The sequence below is a fragment of the Pangasianodon hypophthalmus genome, chromosome 5 (assembly GCF_027358585.1).
Source record: "Pangasianodon hypophthalmus isolate fPanHyp1 chromosome 5, fPanHyp1.pri, whole genome shotgun sequence".
In the NCBI taxonomy this organism is placed as follows: Eukaryota; Metazoa; Chordata; class Actinopteri; order Siluriformes; family Pangasiidae; genus Pangasianodon; species Pangasianodon hypophthalmus.
The window spans coordinates 8,970,877-8,989,729 of NC_069714.1; the positions used below are offsets into that span (position 1 = coordinate 8,970,877).

General features: G+C 39.1%; 1 protein-coding gene across 2 annotated transcripts in view; it reads left to right on the top strand.

The window, feature by feature from the left end:
* The window catches only part of il1rapl1a (interleukin 1 receptor accessory protein-like 1a), a 101,221-nt gene that overhangs the window by 22,784 nt on the left and 59,584 nt on the right, over positions 1–18,853 (top strand). For both annotated transcript variants that reach the window (XM_026912572.3, XM_026912573.3), the window contains exon 2: positions 5,507–5,607. In XM_026912572.3, the coding sequence (XP_026768373.3) occupies positions 5,523–5,607 (85 nt within the window). In that variant the 5' untranslated portion in view covers positions 5,507–5,522. The remainder of the gene's footprint in view (positions 1–5,506; positions 5,608–18,853) is intronic.

The following is an 18,853-nucleotide window of genomic DNA, read 5'->3' on the forward strand; positions in this document are numbered from 1 at the left end:
TCTAGTTTTATGTTCTTGGTCATTTTTGTGTTCTTCTTTCTTGGTTTTTTGCCATCCTAGTTACCTAGTTACCTAGTAACATATACAGTTGTGTATGTGTTTTCTCAGTATACTAGTTCCTTATTAAAACTGTGTGTGTGTGTGTGTGTGTGTGTGTGTGTGTGTTTAAAGCCTTCTTGCATTTGTATCCAGGATTCTCATACTTCCATGTTTAGAGTTTTCAAAGTCACTGTGGTTTACATTAATTATTTGCTTATACTTTTGTAAATACTATGATTTCTTAGAAATTATTGTGGGTGGAACAATCCTAAATAGCGACCATACCGTAAACATCCAGGAACAGGCAGGATTGGTTGGAATTTAACCACTAAAATTAACTTAACCATGGAAGTGATATGAAAGTGATAATGTTCCATTAAAATAAAAGAAAATGCATTTCCTAGCAAAGACATTTCCTAGCATAGTCTTACATAATATGCAATTGACTGTAGAAATGGCTTCTAGTGAAATATTTCCACATTAATGAAGTCTGCCTCGCTGCTGTTTTTTTTTCCCCGAATAGTCTCTGCAATCCCTATTAGACACTGAAAGACTAGATGGTAAAATATCCTCTCATAGCCAGAAATAAGAAATAGTGAAACAAAGCACATCATGGCTGTTATGGTTTTGCTCTGTAGTTGATTTTGAAATGGCTTGCCTCTCAAATGAGTAAAAATGCAGGCTTGTTCTTTAAAAGCTTCACTGATTGCACCAGTCAAGCTATGCATCATCAGTCTTTTGTGCATCACCCAATGTTATTTTGGAGGAAAGACATGTTAATAATTTTGCCCTAGAGCTGTAAGACCATCTTTACACTGATCTTAGAAACATTAGCAGTTATTTGGTAATAATGCAGATTTACTGTTTTGCACCTCTAAAATGAAGAGCTTTTAAAGTAAAACACATTGGTTCAGTTACCTGTGTTAGTTAAAACAGCTGTTAGATAAGAATTAGGAGAAGTGGTGTTGAGTCCCTGTCCACCCGGAGCTGTGTACTGTAGTGTTTGCTCATGATGAGCTCGCTAATTAGCTAATGACTTGAACCAGGTGTTTCAGTAGAAGGAGTAACACTGAACAGTAGAGTATAGGACTGATACATAACATTCAGTCTGTCTGTAATTCTCTCTCTCTCACACACACACACACACACACACACACACACACGTTACATTGTGACATTGTTAGCAGTGCTGACGTGGAAGATTTACTTGGCAAGAGCAAACTGGACTTGCTAGAACAATTAAAACAAACGCCACCAAAAGATTCTCATGCCGGCTTCTCCTCTGCTGGGAGTGGAGGATATATAACAATACAACAATACTGCAAGATATCTTCACAATACAAAGTATGCATTATAATGTTTAGTTAACTAAAGATGGCACAATGGTGCAGTGAGTAGTGTTACTGCTTCGCGTAGCTGTGGAGTTACACATGTTCTTTGTCCGTGCGTGTGTGTGTGTATGTCTGTGTGTGTGTGTGTGTGTGGGTGTGTGAGTGAGATGCTCTGCTATGGTCTGGCATTCCATTCAGGGTGTATTCCCAGCCTGTGCACAGTGTTCCTGGAATAGTCTCCAGATCTACCACCACACCCGGACCAGGATAATCAGTTACTGAAGATGAATGAATGCTAACAAAAAATAAAATGGAATCATTTATTGAGGAGGGGGAGGGAGAATGAAATGATCGGTACAAAGCAGCCAGTTAGTTGTGTGTTACAGTAAGTAACAGTGGAGCACCAGCACCTGATGATGTTTTTGTAGCCCAATTCTACAGTCTGTATAAAAAGACTGTATACAACCTGTATATACTATATAGTGTTTTATCTGTCTCTTATTCCCTCCTTCCTGCCCCCCATTTCTCTCTCTCTCTCTCTCTCTCTCACTCTCCCTTTATCTCTCATCCCCATGGAGTGTCATACAGATTCTCAGTATGGATGATGTCTGATGGTCTCTACTTTAAGATTCAGCCTGCTGTTTTGTATAGTTGTGTGTGTGTGTGTGTGTGTGTGTGAGAGTGAGAGAGAGAGGGTTCATTATGCAGCAGTTTTCTTCTGGAGGAGCCGTTCTATCTATGGCTTGGTAGATGTGTTCACTGTCAGGCTCGGGGCTGTGGAGACTTTAAACTGGATCAAATCATAAAATCACAACATCAATCAGCCACAGCTGTGCTTGCCAACATATATGTGTGTGTGTGTGTGTATGTGTGATTGTGTGTGTGTGATTGTGTGTGTGGGCATATACATAATGTCCTTTGCTCAGGATTTTGGCAGATGTGTGTTTGCTTTGCTCTGAGGAAGCTGCACCAGATAAGGCTTTTTTCTTGTCTAAACTAGCTGAACAATTAATATATTTAAATGGTGCAACCTTACAGTTCTCCGGATATCCTTTTGAAATAAATTGCATCAGTGACTAAAATTTGCCTTCACTCCTTTGTTAGTTTATTTGATTAGTGTTGAAGGTAAGCAGAGGGATTTTTCATTCCGGACAGTATAATGATCACATTGCCAGCAGATGAACGGGGCTGTAGGCTAATTAATGATTACAGAAAAGGTGCAAAACTTAGTCTCGATCTTGGGTGCCTATCATTTTTTAATGTATTTAAAAAATTTTTTTCAAATATTGTATTTTTAAAATTTGTAATTCAATCTAGTCTGTGCAGGAGGGTGAAAATTTTTGCCCTATTCATTGATTTTCAGAAATAAATTTGACCAGTCATGTATATGGTTGGAAATGATTTGAAAAAAAAACAAAAACAAAAAGGCTTGTAGCTGCAAACTGAAGACTGATGGTTATTGATGATATAACTGATGCTATATGTCCCTCTTTCCCCGAAGCCTAGATAGAGAGAGAGATAGATAAGTAGATAGAGCGAGAGAGAGAGAGAGAGAGAGAGGGAAGTATGTAAATCCAATAAAGCTTTCAGAGCAGTGCTCATTAAGAGTTGCTATACAATCTGTGCTTTGATTCTCTTTGAAACATGTGCATGGCGAATGATCTTGTAATTTATTTCTTTGGTAATTGAGGAGCATATTGGCCTCAAATTCATGCACATCTGGATCTGCCACAGTTTCACTGTGGAGCTGAGAGAACATCATAAAAACTTCCTTATAGTTCTATAGCTCAGTAATATCACCGGCCTTAAATTTACAAAGACTGAAATCATGAGTAAGAGAATTGCACTTTTTACACAGCAGTTCTGTTAAAGATTTTTGCAGTAATGTTGCCTTCTGTCAGCTCTGGGGTCTTGCCTTCATTCAAGCTCGGGTTACTGACCGTGTGGAGTTTCGCATGTTCTCCCCATATCTGTGTGGGTTTCCTCTGGGTTCTCTGGTTTCCTTATACTTAATAAACTATCCCCCCCACACACACATTGCACAGCTTTGTTATACAATATACACCAATCTTCTTCTAGATTCAGTCAAAGCCTTTATTCTGTCTTCTTGTCTACAGCATGACATGCTCAATTTGACTTTGTGAGTAGGTCAGGATCTAGTAAGGTTACAAGAGTGATCAGCACTTAAAAAGTAATAGCATACTTCAACTGGAGTGGCTAAATAGGATATTTAATCATTTCCACTTTAGTACCATTTAACCCTTTGCACCCGTCCAATTAGTGTCCATGTCTGAATAATTTGCTTTGCTATTGATTAAAACATTCCTTAAACATGAAGGACATGAAGACATGAAGGATACAGCATAAAATCAAATATGCAGACATTCAATATGATTCAAGAAATTGTTTCATTTTAGATTTTTACTTTGTTAGAAATTGTTTTATTCAGATGTTTAGTCTATTTCCCCATGCCAGTGTGACAAAGAATGCTGAACTTAGCCTTAATCTCCGAATTCAGTAATTTAATCCAAAATTCAAACTATACATACATACAAACACACACACACACACACACACACACATATATATATATATATATATATATGTATATATATATATGTATATATGTATATATGACACATATTATTATATTATTATATTATTGATGCACATACTTTTTTGTTTACTTTTTTTCATGACATTTAATATTATTTTATCAATTCAGAAATATAGAGGACATAAAATATAAGGAGTGTACTGACAATATGAATTAGCAAGCATAACTGATAAAAGATCGTGAAAGATTTCTTGTGCTATCACTGACATATGATAATGCCCTCTCAACAAACCACATGCCCAGATCTCATATATATCCCATATATGATCATCTCTCTTCATTCCCACTAATGACTTTGTCCTATTAAATTTTCCACCATAAATACCCTGATATTGACCCAAAATAATTAATGGAATTCCAGATATAAAGCCTCGAGTCCTTTTCTATTTTAGATAGCCATAGGCAGAGCGCTACCTTGCTTGGTTTTCTGAGCAGAAAATCAATGGTCCGTACAAAGAGAAAAATATTTCTTCACAGTTCTGTTTGTGGTATCAAGGAAGTTGCTTGATTGCGTCAGTGATGATTTCCACAAAGATTGCAGTGGAAAACCCTGGAATTGTTAAAAAAAATTATGTGATGTCCTTGTAAAAAAAATACTGAATTAAATTTAGGTAGATTTTTGTATTTTATTCTTGTCTATGAAAGATATTAATCTTTCTGCAACTTTCCTGCTAACTGATCAATGTAAAAATAAATGAAAGACTCAAATACATTATATCCATTGTAGAGATAAAAATCTAATGGATTTTATCACATAATACACTGTAATTTACATCTGTGCGTTGTTTCAGAACTTTTGTCTTGCAGCTACATACAGTACGTGAACAAAAGGCTGCTTTTGTTCTGTCTCATTGACCCTGCCCCTTCTTTAGACTTTATAATACAATTGTAAAATATATTCCAAAATTCCCAGCAGGTCTTATCTTCATCTCAATTAATAGTGATGTGAATAAGATTTATGGAAATAGACACACAGAGTCCTTGCTGTGGATGTTCCTGATGACAGCACAGGTGGCAGTACAGGTGGAGGGAATGTGCCCACGAATAAAAATCATCTTTCTGTTTCATATGCACAAAGACCAGTTATATTTTCTCAACACTTTTATTTCACCTTGTTACTCTCAGGTCAAAAAGGCTATGTAATATAAATATGATTGGAGCCCTTGAGCACAGCACGTAAAAGTTTATGTTGGAAAAAAGCATTTTAGTGATGTTTCGCTTTTTAGTAAAAAAGTTCAACGGTGTCATTTGGACCTGAACAGAGCATAAAGGATACTAAGAATGGTGATGTCTTGCAACAGACACACACCTTATGCACACTGTTGTATGGAACATGTTCAGTCTCACATGTCGTTGATTGAGTCCTGGTGTCTTCCACAGCTGAAAGCTCTCTTCCACTTTCTACTGAAATCCTTTAGGGAAGCCGATTTGTCTTTGAGCGCAGTGCTGTGTGGTGGTGGAGGAAATGTGCTATCTGATTGATATATAACCCAATCTCTCTCTCTTTCTCTCTGTGCAGGCCTGAGGAGGGGAAGATGACAGCTTTAATCCCGGCGCTGCTTCTTCTCGCCGGCGTCTCTGTGACGTTGACTCTGAAAGTGGTGTCGAAGAGAGGCTCAGGTAGACCCTGCTACAGTCCTCCTCCATGCCAGTGTTAATCACGTCCTGCGTTCCTACAATAATGGAGTACCGTTTCATTTATGATGATCAAAGCTCTGGCATTAAAGCAGCCTTACTGGCCATAATTAATGCTTTAAATATAAATTCAGTGGTGTTCTGATGTGTGTATGAGAGAGAGAGAGAGAGAGAGGGGGGGGGGGGGGGGGGGGGAGAGGGGGAGAGAGAGAGAGGGAGGGAGGGAGGGAGGGCATGTAACATGCATATATTAATGACTTAATGTTGAAGTTTTGCCATGTGGGAAATTTTGTGACCTCCTTTTAGTTTTCAAGTTCTCTATATTCAGTGTTTATGTAATGATTTGGATAAATTTCTTTGTAAATAACACTCACTAACTTCAAGTGTAATTTCCAATTGCATGTAGAAATTAGTACTCATTATTTGGGAATTGATGTATAATCTTATGAAATCTTGAATCTTTATCTATGACTTTTTATCACTAACTGCTGCCTGTCTGAAGATGTTGCTTAATTTTGCTTAATAGAATTAAATTATTCAGATTGACATCGTAAGTGATATCTTTAATTCAAAAGGGATTTAAATATATCACTTACGATGTCAATCTGAATAATTTAATTCTATTAATGTGATTTACACTGAGATCCTGGTTTACTAAGATACTGTATATGAATTCACAAATAACAAGTACTAATTACTACATGCAATTGGAGAAATTACACTTGAAGTTAGTGGGTGTAATTTACAAAGAAAATTGTCTGAATCATGTCATGTGGAAAGTGTGAAAAAATTAACCTTGGATCAAACAAAAAAAAAAACTGCTTCAAGTAGTTGCAGATAAATTTTTTTTCTCGACTAAAAAAAAAGACTTTTTATATGTTTACTCTTTAACGTTTAACTGTTAACTTCTTTTCTGAGATGAGCAAAACTAAAAAAATTACCTTAAACAATCTGACAAATTTTTTTTAGGCTTCATTTTTTTTTCAGTGTAGCGGTGTCACAAAACGAGGCAAAAATGGCTGCAAATGCAGTTGGTTTCGCTTTAATGAAAGCGAACCAGAAAAATCCAAAACAACATGTCAAAAACAACATGTCAAAAACCTCAAAGTCAAAAAACAGGCAAAGGGTCAGGCGATCAGAAAACAAGACAGTGTTGACAAATCAGAGTATCAAAAAAACAGGAAACAGTGCAAAGTCGAAACCAGAACAGCAATCGCAAAGGCAACGGCTTGGTAAGTTGCAAATACACACCAAGCGTCACTTCACAATGTGTAGTGGGTGAGAATAATTTTTATAGTGTGTGTAATTGGGAACAGGTGAAAGTAATCAGAAATCCAGGGATCGAGAAGCTATTAGCAGTGATGGGTTCTGGGAAGCGTAGTCTGGAGCGGCCATGTCTGTAGGCGGCGATGTGTTCTGGGAAAGAGCTCAAGTTCAAGGAAGGAGCTGACCTGAAAAGTGGAAGGAAATATTAAAATGAAGTTTTTATTTGATTTGATTTGAGAGCTGCAGCAAGTTTTGGTGGCTCCCAAAAACTTTCAAAATACAACATGTATGACATACAAATGTAGACGTGAGCGTGAGGCAGATAAGGTAATCGGAAATTAAAAATGTTTCGAAAGCTCTGATTAATTTGACACCAGAGGTATGAACATGCAGCAAACACTGTGTTTATTACATACCACTGCCATGTCATCATTTTGAGAAACTTTCTGATTGTTTAAGAGCATAATATCTTCAGCATAATTTTTCAGACACTTTCTCATTATTAAGACTTATTTGTATAAATTTGTCTTTAAATGGCAGTAACATGCATTGACAAATTTAATACATGCCATTCCGACATACTAATTTGCGGACACAATTGGCATTCTCAGAGTGACTTTTTTAGGCTGCAGTACATTACACTGTGGTGAAAAATGAATCAGTTTGCATCATACATCATTCTGCACTTTGCACACTTGTGTAAAAATGCCCCAGTTGCTTATGCCCTAAGGCAAATTGACAAGACGTGTTATTTTACTCATGTGGGAAAAAATACCATCCTCCATAGACCCTGTAAATTAGTTTATAAATCAGTAAAGTAAATCAGGGCCTAAGTATGTACCGGGAGTCACAAAACAAAAAGTTTAATGCTTACTGATAAGGTGATTTTATGCAAATACACACTTTTCATTTGTTATAAACAATCTGTCAGTATTTGGTGCCACTGGCCTTCATTAGCTTTTCAGCCCTTCTTTTGAAAGAATATTGGGCAGTTGTTCTAATACTTCATTGTTATGTTTCATTAAATCTACTATTACATTACTAGGCTAATGAAGTGGTTCTTATACATTTTTTCCTGTGGAGGTGGATTTAATTTCCTCCTCCAAGAGAAGACTGTATGTCCGCTTGTCGTTTAAACCCAACCTCCCTCTTGACATTTTTTTTGACCTCGGGTAACAAACAACTCTCAGAAGTAGAAATCGTGTTCAGGATAGCTTTACCAAAAGCAGGATACAGTCCAAAGGTCACAATCACATACGAACAGGCAATTTTACCCTGGACTGGGCTCAGGAAACAATATAAACAAACAATGGTGGACAAACAGGCTAACAGGCCACTAGAGGAGAAACTAAACCCAAACAAACAGTCAAAAGAGAAAAGGTCGATACATGGATAAACATTTCAGACTACAAAGTAGAAAAGAATAAATAAAATTTAGAAACTCAGTTAGACAGCAAAAGACTTAGCAAACAACAAAGACAGGTATGCTAATTAGCATATTTGATGCATCCTCATAATGCTGCATATTTATAAAGGCCTCAAAAGGTAACAATTTCTGTCCTCTGTAGCATCTGTGATTGTGATTAAGCATCTGTGATTCGGATTTAGTTATGCATATAAAGAGAATCCTTTGTGCCGTTTGCCTGCACATCTCAACAAAGTGTCCTCTGTGTGTGGAGGACACTCACAGATGGAGCATTAGCTTTTGATGTAAAATGCATTTCAGTCACGTGAACGAGCAAACTGTGTGTCACATCTCTCAGTATCTTCCTGCACCTCATTATCTAGAGTATGTGGTGGCCTTGGCACTCATTTCATGCTCCTTTTCCCTCTCTCTCTCTCACACACACACACACACACACACACACAGGCAGCAGAGTAACACCTCTAACAGATGGCTGGCTCTGCTCTCTTCCAGACCTCTGCTCTGCTGCAAACTTCTGTGACTGTCTTTGTCCGTGTGTGTGTGTGTGTGTGTGTGTGTGTGTGTGTATGAGTGCGTTTGTGTGTGTATGCACTTTTGTGTTATGAAATGACACACTCCCTCACACACTGACTAAGAACATCACGGACTACTCTGTCAGGTCTTCAAAGGCTTTGTTGTGCTGATTGGACAGGGTCATGCTCTGATTGGTGTTTTTTGTGACAAGGGGATGGAGAGTCACGCTCTGATTGGCTCTTTCAGGGAAGGTTGGGAGAAAGTGGACCTGTACTGAATGGACACCTCTATTTAGGGCATAGGTGTCACTTAACATAGGGGATGCTGGGGACCTGTTACTACCACATTTCGATATGCCTGTTTTTGTCCATATTACTTTTTCAAAGTGTAGTTCTTTAAAAGTTTTCGGCTGATTTAATAGCTTGCAGCAGGAGCTGATCCTAACATCAGTTTAGCCCTGTTTGCATTGTTAGTTACTCAGGGGTGCCTCTGCAATAAAATGTCTCTCCTATGATAAAATTCTTACATATGCAGAGGGGGGGGGGCATGGTCTTTTATTTAAATTCTTCTTCCTTCTAATGGGCTCTCAGTGAATACTTTCATCATGTTTAAAAAATGTTTAGAAATCTACTGTGGATTCAAACTTTCGTTAGGATGGACACATAGCTTTTCTGTGAGATGTGCTGGATGCAGATGAAAAAAACGGATGGTTACATATGCAGCCATTGTTCTACGACTGAGTGGAGGACCGCCAGGGAAGTTTCATTCAGAACTAGTGGACTGTTCCTGTTTTTTCCCCCTTGCCGAGTACCCACAGAAAAGCTGTCAATTAATGACTGTGACCCCATGTGGGAAACCTATAAAAAGCCCCCACTATGTCGCACTCATCCTCTGGCCATTCTTGTTAACCAGAGTGACCCAGGTGGCCAGCAATTTTCCATTCTGTCATAGAACCATGGTTACTTACATAACTTTCTGTACTGCTGCCATTTATTTATTAACACACCCTGACAGTAACATTCAGAACTAATAAATAATAGCATATAATTATTACCATACTTCGTTAAGGATTACAATCACTGAAAGTGTTGGTCCTGGTCCTACTGAAGACATTGTTCTTTACTGCGAATGGAGTACCTCAAAATGCTAATCCTGCTCTCTATTGAGGATGAGAATTACTCAGCATTCTGACTCTGTTCTCTATTGAGAGTGAGAATTAATCAAGTTCACCACAGAGTACATGGGTTGCAACAAAGCAACATTTAGTCTGCAATATCTGATGATGGTAGATGGTGGACTCCATGTTGCTGGTTCACAGTGCAAATGATACTCCTCTCAGTGCCACCCAGGAGGTAGCCATAGCATTCACTGAACTGCACTTAATAGAAGAAGGTGTCTCTTGGCCTGTGTTCCTGTACGCTTATGCAATAATTTCCATTAACAAATGGGCTAACCCATCCATAGACAACAAAGACCCTTTATGATCTTCCCCAAGGCACACAAACAGTGGGTCAGTGAGCTGCCAGCTGGCCATCACTTCCACATAGCATTGAAAGGCCTCACTAGACATAAGGCTGACCTGGGCATCTGCAAGAGCCGACAGGTTGTTAGATTTATTAATATACCACAATATCCTTGGCAGGAATGCAGGATGTGACATAATTGGCCTCTGGTCCCCAGTGCATACACTGTGTACTGACTGATAACTCATGAATTTCAGACTTATCTGGCTGTAATGATGTCCAACAAAAAAGCTGCCTTAAGTGAAAGCCACTTTATATCTGCATCTTCTGCAGATTCAACTGGCAACTGCTTAGCATCAAGTTCCAATCCCACTGCTAGGCCATTGTTTCACATGGAGATCAGAGACATTCCATGGCCTTGAGAGAAGCTGGACCAATGCCTCGAGGTGCGCACACACTGCTGCCAGCACCTGCTTTTGAGATATGGCTGACAGGCAGTGAGCATTCCCAGTTTCCTGGAGTTGCAAACAAGAGCATCCCAGCCATTCTACCCATTTCTGTTCCTGCTGTGACAATGCAGCAAATGAAAGCTAACTGTTTTTGTTTCCTAGGGGGCCTTCCTTTACAGCCATGTCTGCTGTTCGCTTCACTTCCTGCTGTGACCACACAGAGTCAATGGAAGGATAATAAATTGTCAGCTGTATTGACGTAGTCTACAAGCTTCACACTTGGCTGTTAGTATTAGGCTGCAGTTAAGGCAAGGCTCTGTAAGAGCTTGTCTGAGAAGCTCCAGTCCCAAACAATCTGGGCATTGATCACTGTCCATCATCCAACAGTATAAGGGCCAGGCAGAACAAACAGCTCACCATCCTGCCTTAAAATACAGGAGATTGAGAAAGTTCAACAATTTATACTGAGTTATGAATTTATGAATTCACAAAATAATGAAATTAATTACTTTGGGTCCACAACACCCACTCTGCGACATGCCGACCAAAACAGTAGGCCACGTATCTCTCTCAAAGAAACGGTCACCTGTGGTGAGAATAGTATTAAGTCAATCACTTGACATATTGTTACCTAAGTTGTCAAAGCACACTTCTTTCTTTGATGGTGCAGCTTTAACAATGACAAAATGACCAAGAAACAAAGTATAAAGCAGTGTACTTACCGTCTTGAATCCACTTCCTCCACTCCTCAACAGGAGTATGTGAAAGAGGACAAGAGAGTACAAGTAGAAGGAACATTTCCAGGCTAAGGTTAGGGTCATGAGGTGATAACTCTGCTCTTGATTTCCAAAGGGAATTGCTTTAGCTGTACGTAGAGCATAACAGCATCATTTAAAAAAAATTTTTTCCTCCAACATCATTCCTGTTCCTTGCACGTTTCAAAAGAAAGTGTAGAATAAACTGGTGTGCCTTTTACTGTACTGAAAAAATCAACATATTGATACAAAATAAAAATGAATATAAATGTTCTTTTTAAATTACCATACGTTGTTTTGTTGTATAAGGCACATTCATATACCAGGCATTTTTATTTTTCATAATTTTTGTACTAAATATAAAACAGCTAGTCTAGCCTTTGCTGCAGTCCTGGTATTCACCTACCTGTCAGGTCTGGAATATCTCTGTATTTAACACATCCATATGAAAAAGTCATTACATAGCCATATTTAATACTAAATCCTTACAATTTACGTTATAAGTAGCTTTATTTTGTTCAATCGATGGTGATAGATTAATGCTAATTTGCGCTAGTGGAGCTATGGGCTTTTTAGTACACCGAGCTAATGGGCCATCTGAACTTTTGAGGAGGGAAACAACAATGACATGAGATATCACATATTTAAACACAAAAAGTATAAGAGTATGGCATAAAGAGACACAGGGCAAGCTGTTCTTGTATGTTTGATGGCCTTACAGCTGAATGTCTTCTGATGGATGTGGTTTCTGATGGATGTGCTAGCATACATTAGCATAGTGAATAAGTGCTAGTGGATATGAGTGTCACGAAGGAAATGACAGTAACTCCAATTAAATGCTAACTGACACTACTATGTCATGCTCTCTCTGTCTCTCTCTGTCTCTCTGTCTCTCTGTCTCTCTCTCTCTCTCTCTCTCTCTCTCTCACACACACACACACGCAGTCAGTCAATCCCGTGTTATTAACTCCACTATAGTCTGTATTTTTTTTCCCTGTCCCCAGTTTTTCCAAATGCTAATGATGGATTAGTTGCTGCACTGGCCTTGGGATTTTCTCGCCTTTCTTACCGCACTCACTCTCAGGTCTCTTTCTTTTCACTTCCCATCCCTCTGGCCCTCAGTCCCTCTCTCTTTCCTCTGGGAATTAAAAGAACCTGAACACAACCCACAAGAGGACAATCCCCTTTTTCTGAGGATTGCATTTTTCTATTTTCCACTTCACAAGTGTTTATAAAAAGAACTCTCGCTTTTCACTGGTCATGTGAGCCACCTGCTTGCTTAGTGCACCTCCTCCGATTCAGTTGCCATGGTGGCGTGAGGCGGAGGTGAGTGCCTGAGAGGTATGGGAAAAGATTTGGGACAAACAGCAGCGGTATTGTCCGAGCTAAACTCGTTTCTCCGAGGTCATTGGAGACTCAGAGGCATCGAGTCGAGGTTATGGAAAGGTCAGGGAGAGGGAGGAGAGCCCAGTAATGCCGCAGTGAGTGTAACCATGGAGATGTTCTCAGCCTCCCTCATATATTCATATTGAAACAAAGTGGAAGTACGTTAATGCATTCAGATGGAGATTTTTGTGATTGAAGTCCGAGTGAAAGCTGAATGTCTGAAACACACATATGTATGTTTTAATAGATCAGCTGTTGGTGGGACTTTGGGACCATTGCTGTGCTTTAGCTCAGTTATGTGAGAGACATCATGGATTTACATAAACACATGCACTCAGCAAATGCATAGAGGCTAAAAAAAAAGTTCTCTGTCGTTGTGATCCCCCACCCCCTTCTCTCTCTGTCTCCCTCTACGGAGAGCAGTAAAAAATGAAAATGTGCTGCAGTCTTTATGGGTCTGGGTGATTGGATTTGCATGGCGCTGAGCCAGTCTGCAAACACACACACACCGAAAGAGAATCAGTAACTCAAAATCAACATGGCAGTTTTATTGGGGTGCATTTTGAGTGTCTAAACCGAACAACCATTTTCAGCAGCGCCACCCTCCTGCTTTCTCTCTCGCTCGTTCTCAGATACAAACAGATAGATGCAAAAGGAAGGAAAAGAAAATTAGAAAACAGTCATGAGGTTGCTGCTTCAAACAGCACTGTTCAAGGAAAATGAGGACTCAATTAACCATATTAATTCGGAGTGGAAAACTCGTCTGGACAGGATAATCTGCCTCGTCTCTTGAGAAGACGTTGTTAAGACCAGCACTCACAGAGCTGAGAAATTCGGAAGTAAAGCAAAATGTAGCGTCTGTGCAAAGTTTATGAAGATGTTATACATTGTCTTGGCTTTTTTGCCTACAGCTGTGTCCCATCTCCATAAAAAAAGCTCTTCCCTTTTCTCTCACTTTATTTTTTGAAGGCTGTGACATTTAATTATGTGCAGTTCTGAGTGAGTGAGTGACTTTTCCATATCAATAAAACAGGCTGTATTTCCTGACATTTCATATCGGCCAACACACACACACACACACACACACACATATACACACACACACACACACACACACATATCAGACAAGCTCTCTCTATCCTACACACACACACACACACACACACACCACACACCACACACACACGCACATATCAGACAAGCTCTCTCTCTCTATCCTACACACACGCACACACACACACACACACACACACACCACAGACACACCACACACACACGCACATATCAGACAAGCTCTCTCTCTCTATCCTACACACACACACGCACACACACACACACGCACACACCACAGACACACTACACACACACGCACATATCAGGCAAGCTCTCTCTCTATCCTACACACACACACACACACCACACACACACGCAGAATGAACACCTTTCCTAATGCATATACTCCCACTCCTTCATGTGCTGACCCTGGAGAACTGCACTGTCTGAGTGCTATAATCTAGTGTTATTGGTTCAGAGCCTAGTCCCTGCTTTCTTTAAAAATTAAGGAGCAAACATTTTAGTTTTATGGGGTGAAATTAAGCAGTTCAACACTGATATAGCTTCCTGGCTAGCCTGTTTAAAATGTAGGTAACTATTGCTCACATTGGTTAGTACAATTTTCAGACTAACCACATTGATTCATTTAACCTTTTATCAAAAGTGAAGCAGAATTCAGTCCAAGCACAGAGCTTAGAGAGCTGAGATGTTGAAGGTTAAGGGTCTTGCTTAGGGGTGTAACACAGTCCCCCTACCTGGATCTGGATCTATACAGATTTAAACCAGAAGTGGGCGTGGTCTACCTCAGATGTTTTTTTGTTGCTGTTTTAATGTGAACCCTATGATTATGCCCCCAGAAACACTAGAAAAAAAACTGGGCTGCTGGAAAAAGAAACCATTTTACATTCACAAATTATAACAACAAATAGCAATTTGCAGAACATAACTTTATTCACCTCCTGAACTTCCTCAGCAGTTCCTCAACCACAGCTACTTCACTCCAGTTCATAATTAGTTTCAACCAGATGCCCTGTGGAACTCTGTGGAAATCTCTCTTCCTAATGGGACTGTATAAGCTAGGGGACTTTCTTTCAAAACAATAATGTCTTTCCCAAACCAGGGAACTGCTGTTTATAGTTGAAAACAGCAGCTAACTAATAAGATTTTAGCAGATGTACTTCAGTTTTGAGTCAACATGGTACATACGATTTTCTGGGAAGATTTTCCTTTAATAAAGATGAAGAATGTTTATTTAAGAATGACAAAAAATCTGTGCAATGAACGTGCAAGTGCAAGACTCTAGAGGAAATACGCTGCTATATGGAGCAGTGTCCCTATAAATAAAAGCATATTTCTTTAATGAATTTTGGGCCAGTTTCTATGGAAATATGATAGAAGGTTATGGTTATATTCTGAAGCTCAGTTAGGCAGCATTTATAACAATCAAACGAAATAAAACAAATAGTGCACCAGCAGTACATTAAAGTTTAAAACTCCTGCTCATGTGACTTTTTTGTTGTATCCTGTGGGATCCCAGTCCTGACGCACACCTCAAGTGAACCTTTCTTACAAAGCTTTCCGAAAAATAATAAATAAATGAACAGTGCAGCTCCTATTCGTATCTGTATTTGTATCTGTTCAATCTGAATAATGTGTTAGTATTCAGTTACATTCCTAGTCTTGCTCAAGGGTTTGAAAGCATCTCTCTAGCAGACCTGAGATTTGACCTTCTGGCCACTCGTACAGAGCTTTAACTGCCAAGATACCACAGCTTCAGAGCATAAATGTGTTTCTGAAGTAATAATTATTACATTCTTTACAGAGACACTACAGACAAACTGAAAACAGTTCAAGCACATTACACTGTACATTATTGTACTGACCCTGCTGATGCCTCAAAGGCTTTGTGTATAATTCAGTAATTCATATGTGCTCTGTCTTTATTAGAAAAGAGCTTGTTTTCACATCAAAGGTAAAGCGAGAACGCGAGAGCCAGAGGGAGAAAGATGAGTCGACGTAGAAGGAAGGTTGGGAGAACCCCGGGGAAGGAATGACCTACAATTAGTGACAGTAACGTGATAGCTCATGGCCAGCAGCGGTTGATTAGCATATTTCATAATTGATTATGGAAGTGCTTTGGAGGACAGTGCACTCAATAAGGCCAATCTGAAGAAGAATTAACAAGGAAACAACTCGAAAGCAGATCTGTGCTTCCCCTCTGTCTGCCCGGGCGAATTATTTCACTGCTGAATTATGCAGTTATGTAAATGCTGACTTCAGTCTTTGTGGAGTAAAGCAAACCTCATATATTGAAACTGACCTTGGGGACAGCTTTCTCAAGTGTCTTTTTTTCTCACAGATGTATGTGTCAACTGTACGCAGTTTTTTTTCAATTGCTTATGCATATTTCAGGACACAGTGTCTCAATACCTAACTCATCTCTCAAACTATACACACATTGTAAATCTTTCTAAAACCAGGAACGCTTTCCTTCATATGAACTTCTACATTTTTTTCACACTGTGCTGATCAGCTGAGAACACAGTCATCACAGTGTGTGTGTGTGTGTGTGTGTGTATTTTACTGTCGTTGTCTATATCTAGGGAAAAATTGCATCTACCAGAGTGTCTGTGGGGCCTTAAAGAGCTAAAAATTTAATTTGTTTGAAATTGCATTTTACAAATGAAAGGCCTTAGTAAGTCTATAAACGTCTTGAATTCAAACTGACATGGTGTTTCTCATTACTGCTTACAGATTGATATTGCCCTCTGTCTCATCTGTCTTTTACCTCAGTTACAGGCACAAAACTCTACTAAAGTTCACTCTCATTACACTTTTCAAAACATTTCACAAACACACGCACATGCAAACACACACACACCCACACACAACACTCACACACACACACCTCCTTTTCAAAACACAATCATTTCAAGATAAATGGCTTTACATTTTTGAGAAAACTAAGATGTAAAATGGACATCAACTAAGATGCAATTCTTTTTTTTTCTTTTTTTCTCACCCCACTTCTGTATCTTTCTCTATCAAATTAGTAAACCGAAGTCAAAATGCCAGTTTCTATAGACAATGTTATGCAAGGAGGCAGAAACAGATCTGAGTGTTTAGGAACGCACAATATATTTATGGCTTATTTTTATGTAGAAGAGCCACACAGTAATTTAATGTATGAAAAGGCAACACCAGCCACCCTGATGAACTTCCAAACAGGACTGAACATCAACATCACCACACACACGAATCAAAACTGTAATGAAAACCTGCTGTACAGCAGAAAAGGTTATAGGAAGACATTTAGACAAATTACACTAGGTGAACATGTCATTAACTGTGATTGACAAAGATGACAAAATTCTCTTTTTAAATACAAATTATAGGGAAGATCCTGTAAACCTTTCTATATAAATGGACGTATTTTATTTTGACTGCTGTGCTATCGTAATATGTACATAGTGGTTCAAGCACAAAGTGTCATATCATTTTTGTGCTTCTTCTTAAAACAAACAGTAGGTCAAAGAGGCATGAAACTTGGTTAATACTATGTCCTGCTACTCAGGCAAAAGAGATGGGGTCCCATATCTCATGACAAAGTAAGTCCAAACTTGATTTATTTGTCTGTCATTTGACTGGTTCCTTGGATTCTACCAAACAAAAAGCATCAAGAACCATTTAGCTCTGCCCACTTACATTCTGAGCCAGTTTGCTTACCATATTTTTGTTAAATACTAGGCGCCTGGCTAGCTCAGTGGGTGGAGCATGAGACTCTTAACCTCAGGGTTGTGGCTTTGGCTGTACCTCATGACATATTAAACCCAGCCACTGGGGTTGCATGAGCTAGTGCACTCTCAGTGCCGGTCCCAGGCCTGGATAAAATGGGAGGTATGCGTCAGGAAGGGCATCCGGCATAGAACCTGTGCCAAATCAAATATGCGGATCATAAACTGGATTTCCTTAATGGAGACGGAGGATCCGCGGTGGTGACCCATAACAGAAGCAGCCAAAAGAAGCAGAAGTACAACAACACTTTTGTTAAGTGCGCCTAGGATTTTTGGCATATCTTCACAAGATTGGTGTCAAATTACACAGGACAGTCTGAAGCTCAGTAATTATCAAAAACAAGTTAGGATTTGTAAATAGTATGGCCACCACATGCCAATCAATTGTAGCAGGGAGGAGCTTAATTTATACAAACAGCTGTACCTCATGACATATTAAATGGAATCGCACAAAATTTAAAAGGGGTCTTCACAGCTGGAGTCTGAGGCTATGTGTTATGTTTGGGGCGTGGTCATCCATACAGGACAGGGTTAAGTTCAATACCTGTTTCTCAGGAACGGTAAGTCTGATTGATTTGGTGTACTGCATTGTTTTGCTAATCTGTAAGCAGATTTCTAATGATGCCTGGGTTACTTCAAAAACATGGCCATCAGCTAATCAGTTTTCAGAAGACATTTCACACAGTTAGCATTGAGTTAACATCGCAAACTTTATATGTGTGTTCATCTATAGTCACATCTATATGTAACTTGGCAAGGACTGGTCACCGGGTGCGCTATTTGCGAAAGGTGCTTGGACCCCGCAGATTGCCACTTGCAGTTATATTTGTTATAGGAAACAAATGTGTCAGGAAATTGATTTTCATTCATTCCTTCATCCGTTCCTTCATCCATTCATTCATTCATTTATATCAAAGTTTGCCTTATATTTTGTGTCTACTTTTTTGCATCATTTTGTCTGGTTGATGTACAACATTAACACCAGCACACACACTCTTATAGAGCTATGTTCTCTATTGATCAGTACTGTGTGAAAAAACACAGTTTGTCATAGAAGTTCATATGATAAGTGTGTGTGTGATATTTTGGTGTGAAGGTGCAATGTTTGCAGTGTTTCAGTCTGCTG